The sequence below is a fragment of the Trypanosoma equiperdum genome, assembly GCF_001457755.1.
Source record: "Trypanosoma equiperdum strain OVI genome assembly, contig: ctg_1039, whole genome shotgun sequence".
In the NCBI taxonomy this organism is placed as follows: domain Eukaryota; phylum Euglenozoa; class Kinetoplastea; order Trypanosomatida; family Trypanosomatidae; genus Trypanosoma; species Trypanosoma equiperdum.
In genome coordinates this window covers 12,178-17,354 of record NW_027122993.1, presented here as the reverse complement: position 1 = coordinate 17,354, position 5,177 = coordinate 12,178, and the positions used below count along the sequence as shown (strand labels likewise).

Here is a 5,177-nt window from a genome sequence, read left to right as displayed (position 1 = left end):
GGGGGGGGGAAGCAGGAAAGGTGAAAATTGTACCACTGTTTTTTTTTTGTGTGTGTGTGGTAAATAGGGTACTGCTGCGTTCGATGTATTGCAAGTGCGTTTTTGCACACACTCTTTTTTAATAAAAGAGTGTGTGGAAAACTAAATCATGAAGATTCGACGAATCACGGAGCTTTGATGCAGATAAACATCGGTTACTGCGTGTGTATGAATCTAAAGGAAAAAACTGTTATGTCTACATAAATGCGTAACGGCTCTTTGTTTGCAGTTACTGTTTGCTAGTATCAGCGTCATACACGTGGCGTGAGCTACCTTTTGAGGAAAAAAAAATGCGAACACTAGTCCACACACTGCACTCACTTGCCCTGCTCCACATTAGCTGTGTAGATAATTAGTTTTTGTGGGCCACTGGATTTCTTTTTTTTTATTTTTATGAATCACTCTCTTCTGTCAATTACACTAAAGGGAGGGGCTTGTTAGTCATAGCTCTCACACATTCGCTGCAGCTTGGGATATGTTCTCTTCGACATTTAGGCGTTTAGCTATCCGTCCCTTGAACAGGGTGACGATGGTCGGGGCTATGCATGACATACAAGTAGGATTTCTTGACCGTTGCAGCGTGTTCCAATTCACACTCACTTGTACTGTTCTTGACTTTCAAAAGGTAGCGGAGCCACAACCAAAGTCTCCAGGAAGTTTGCCATCGTCTACACGCACGGCTCCAAACCCGAATGGAGAGGAGGTTGAGAAGCACATTAATAAGGAACAGTACACCGTCAGATGTCTCGGAAGTGAGGCTTACACAGAGGCACTAAAAAATTACCTTGATGATGGCTGCATAGTTCGTGTAATAGGACGTTTGAAAACCACTGAAGTCGTGGATGCTGGTAAGAAGCAACCGTTTCCGTGCATCATTGTCGAGCAGGGACGGTGGAGTACCGTTTCGCTTGTGCATTCCTTACGGAAGCAACGGAGAGATTGGCAGCTGCAGAACATACTTACATCAGTCGCTACGTTGGAGTGAAGGGTGTAATTCATAAGACGTGTAATGTTTCTAGTCGTGTTGTTGCCATTGTTAACTTCGCCACTTTGTGGCAGCCATTCCTACGTTACGGCAATCTGACGACGTCAGTTGGTTTTATATGTTTGCCTAGTTCGCAGATTTTTACAGCGATCTTTCCGTTTTGTTTTTTTTTAATTCACTGTTAGGTGGTTCCACAGCGACAAAGGAGGTCACAGGTACATTATCTCAGACAGAGGGCAACTGCTGCCGACCACTCACGTGTTGAATTCCTTATTGTTAAATTTGATTAACTTTTAGCGCACGTTTTTTGGTGGATGTCTCTACTAGTGGCGGGTGCAACAGGTGCGATTGGCCGCCGTGTGGTGTTTGAGGCTCTGCGGCGTGAGGAGTTTATTCGCGTCGTGGCCCTCACAAGGAGTTGCCCATCGGAAGATGTTGCGGCATTTTTCGGTTTTTCGCTGGAGGGCATAAATGGTTACAAGACTGAAAAGGAAGCTTCTTCATTATTAACTAGAGGGCAAATAGCCCGTCTGCACACCGTAACGTTCGATTGGGAGGATTTCTGCCGTTTCTGGGAGGAACAACGAGAGAATGCTGACAAAACTCATAGGAAGACGGAGAGCTCCGCGGAGGTGCGTTACCGCGATATATTCAGCGGCCACACGTACGTTGCCATGTGCCTTGGGACCACTCGCCGTGATGCAGGGAGTGCCACCAAATTCAAACGCTGTGATTATGACTATGTTGTTGCCTTTGCAGAGGCAGTAAAAAGATTTAGTGGTTCAACCCTCCTTAACTATGCGCAGGTGAGCGCACAACTGGCTAACAAGAACTCTTGCTTTCTTTATCCACAAACGAAAGGTCGAGCAGATGCTTCAGTAGAGGAACTTCAACTATCGCGGTTGTCCATCTACCGGCCAGGTTTATTAGACAGGGCGGAGAAAACACGAGCAGTTGAGAAGATTGCGAAATGGTTCGTTAGAGGATTGCCGGTGGAGACGTGCGGTAAGGCGATTGTAATAGATTTCCTGCATTGCAGTGATGTGGTTGCTACTGAGGCGGAGACAAGCACCTCTTCTGTGCACTGCGCTGGAAAGAAACAGGAGTTATCACAACGCTCCGGTGTAGTTTGCTATTTCGGAAACAATGAAATTATCAAGGAAGCTTCTGCTCTCTCCACCCCGTAAGCTAGTGTTCGCGTCACTTAGTCGAAGTTGTGCGTTGTTATGGAGGTTATGAAACATCATGTAATTCTTTAGTCGTTCACATTCTTTTGTAGTAACTTTATTACCCCTTATTGTTATTTATATTTGCTGCGACGGGAGTAGCAACTTGGTGGGTGTGTCGGATACTCGCTGCGACTTGCCTTTTTATTGACATAGCCAGCATTAACTTACGGCTTAACAGGTTGTTTACTCACAGGTGAATATGGACATACACCTTCTCAAACGTCCTGTGACACCACATTTTATTATTTCCAACCTGCTTTGAAATGCAATAGTGTGTTTCCTTCCCTCGTTTGTTGGGAGATGCTTTGTCATATATATATATATATATATATTCTTTTGTAAAGCTCCTTTACATATCTGGTGCTACGACATTGTCCATTTTGGTTTTGTGCCACGTTTTTTTATTTAAACAAAAATGTAGTAGCCGCAACAAGGTTCCGCTCTCCATTTGCGCGAAATACAACTGAGAACTGAGAGTGAAGACGATGCGTAGTGCATATCGTTGCTTCCGGATGAATTGACGGTACCTAATTTCTATGTGGCTCATTCGTCCTTTTATTCCACCGCAGCTTGAAATTAAACTTCGGTACTTTTTTTTCTTAATACCGTATAGCTTGCGGAGGATCCTTTTTGCCGTACTCCCTTTCACTAAATTTTGAATGGTAGTGATTCGTGAACGTTTCCTAGCATCCAAACAAATGTGTGCCGTTTGTTTTATCTTTTGGTACCGCAGTTGCTATTGCGATTGAGGTGACTCTCTGGGATAATTTTCTTTTGTGTGTGTAACGGTACTTGTAAAGTGTGAGGGTCAATTTCTTGTGGCATATGTTGTGTCAGAAGATAAAAATTCTTATTATCCACAGTTGTTTGAGTAAATGAAATTTATGGACTCTCCACCGAATCTTTCACTGATGACATTTTAAACGTTCTGTTGCTGAGTGTGAGGATGTTTTTTCTTTTTTTAATCACCTTCACTGCATAGGATTAACCACAGACACTTTTCTACTTTTCGTAATGGCAGTGACGCTGTTGTGTGTTCTGGAAGATACACTCCTCTGCAGAGTGTTGTGACGAGATGTTGTTTTTTTATAATTTTTACGCGGAAGCATTTGCTTTTTTTTTTTTGTTAGAGGTTGTCTCCCCTATGTAGTACTCGAAAGTGCGAGGTAAATGCAGTGACGCGGTGGTTCCAATCAGAATTGATTCTTCATGACTTCATATATGAAAGTAACGGTGTGTTGGTGCTGGAAATTTTGTCGCTGACACCAGTACGCAACTGCCACCTTGAACTTGTCGTAAACTTCCTTCTCTTTTGACGTTATGATTTTTTTTTTTAAAATTCTGTTGCGTTTTATTATTTTGAAAAATTGAAGAGGAAAAAGTGAACAATGTGCGTGTATGGCGGTGCTTTCGCATTGTAATGGTGTAAAGCACATGTCGGTACGTATAATTGTCCCTCTCCATAACACCCTTCTTAGGTTGAAACGGTTGTGGCTACTTAAAGGCAAGTGAATCTGGCGTAAATAATCACAAATGTCCTGTGCATCTACATTACTAATATTATGAAGACACTTGTGCAACCTCGGCAGGGATATACTACCTTTTTTTTGTGTGTGTATGTGCCTCTGATCACTATGTTTCATTTAATATTTTCGATTGCCCTCACGCTTTATTCTTTAATTTATTCTTCACTTTTAATACGCAAAAAAGTAGGGGGACAACTTAACGCATTTGTATGGCATCTGTTCATATTACTGGGATGGGGTACTATTTATTAAGGGTGCTATTCAATTCAACAATCATCTATTGCAACTGTTACTTGCGTGTGCGTTTAAGTAATCAGTCTCGAGATGAATCTGCTTTCAATTTCTTTTTTTTAAAAAAAACAATGTATGAAAGCTAGTTGTAGAGATGTCCGGACATCGTGCCTCAATGCAAACGGACATTAGATCCATTTCCACGCTGCAAACACGTGTGTTGAAACCTTCACCTCCAACCGAAGGCCTTCGAGCGCCCAGACCAAAAGATTTGTACAGTTCCACCACAACTTTTTCGGTACCAACGCAACAACATGGAAGCCTGGAAGAGCAACTTCGATATTTACTGCATGCAAAGGACCAAACTGATAGATCTGTTATTGAAAACGACGTGCAACAAGTTCTGGCAGAGCTGCAACGACGCCGGCGGATGCGAAAAGCCGCTGCCCCGCCAAGTCGCGCCTCATCGGCGTTGTCGGCTGCCGCTGCCCCGCGGCCGCACGTGTTGGCGCTGGTGCAGGCCTGTGAAGCCTCCACTGAAGCCGCCGCGGCGTCAATCCTCAAGTCCTTTTGTATGAACAACTGCACTCCCACTGGAAAAGACTCAGGACTCTCTTTAGTAACGGTGCCACTGGCAGAGTTTCTTCTGAAACAGAAGAACGCCCCCGGGGACATAGATGATGCTTTGAAACTTCTTGACAGCGCCATAGCATCACGACACGCCGGGGCGATGCTACAAGTGGGTCTCTGTCTGCGCGATGGTGTAGGTGTCCCAATTGATTTAACTGCAGCTCTCACATGGGTTGAACGTGCTGCGGATTCGGGTTATGCTCCCGCGATGTACGAACTCGGGGTGATGTATGAAGATGGTGTAGAAATAGGTGGTAAATGTCTACCATCAGATTGGGGTGAAGCACTGAGGTTGTACCGTGGTGCTGCAGAGTTGGGACACACGATGGCGCAGTTGAACGTGGGGAAATTACTTTGGCGGGCGGCAGAAGCGGCGGCTTCTAGGGCAGTGGGTGTGTGTGATGATAATACAGTGGCTGAACTGCGAGGAAAGTCGCGTGAATGGTTGGAAGCAGCCGCTGCATCGGGTAGTGAAGAGGCCACACGGCTTCTCCGCTGTAAGTAAAGAGACTTGCGATGCTGCTCACTAGCGGTTGA

The 5,177-nt window shown here is 44.6% G+C and overlaps 3 protein-coding genes across 3 annotated transcripts; all 3 read left to right on the top strand.

Annotated features, from left to right (window-relative positions):
• Positions 1-514: 514 nt before the first annotated feature.
• On the top strand, positions 515-1,024 carry TEOVI_000638300 (KREPA5; the record flags this gene model as incomplete). The annotated part of the gene is made up of 1 exon (XM_067219994.1): positions 515-1,024. One exon carries the CDS (start codon positions 515-517, stop codon positions 1,022-1,024), a length of 510 nt encoding a protein of 169 aa, XP_067076095.1.
• Positions 1,025-1,338: 314 nt separating this feature from the next.
• On the top strand, positions 1,339-2,211 carry TEOVI_000638200 (uncharacterized protein; the record flags this gene model as incomplete). Its single annotated transcript, XM_067219993.1, has 1 exon — positions 1,339-2,211. The coding sequence occupies one exon, from the start codon at positions 1,339-1,341 to the stop codon at positions 2,209-2,211; it is 873 nt and encodes a 290-aa protein (XP_067076094.1).
• Positions 2,212-4,164: 1,953 nt separating this feature from the next.
• On the top strand, positions 4,165-5,145 carry TEOVI_000638100 (Sel1 repeat, putative; the record flags this gene model as incomplete). Its single annotated transcript, XM_067219992.1, has 1 exon — positions 4,165-5,145. One exon carries the CDS (start codon positions 4,165-4,167, stop codon positions 5,143-5,145), a length of 981 nt encoding a protein of 326 aa, XP_067076093.1.
• Between the last annotated feature and the right edge of the window lie 32 nt (positions 5,146-5,177).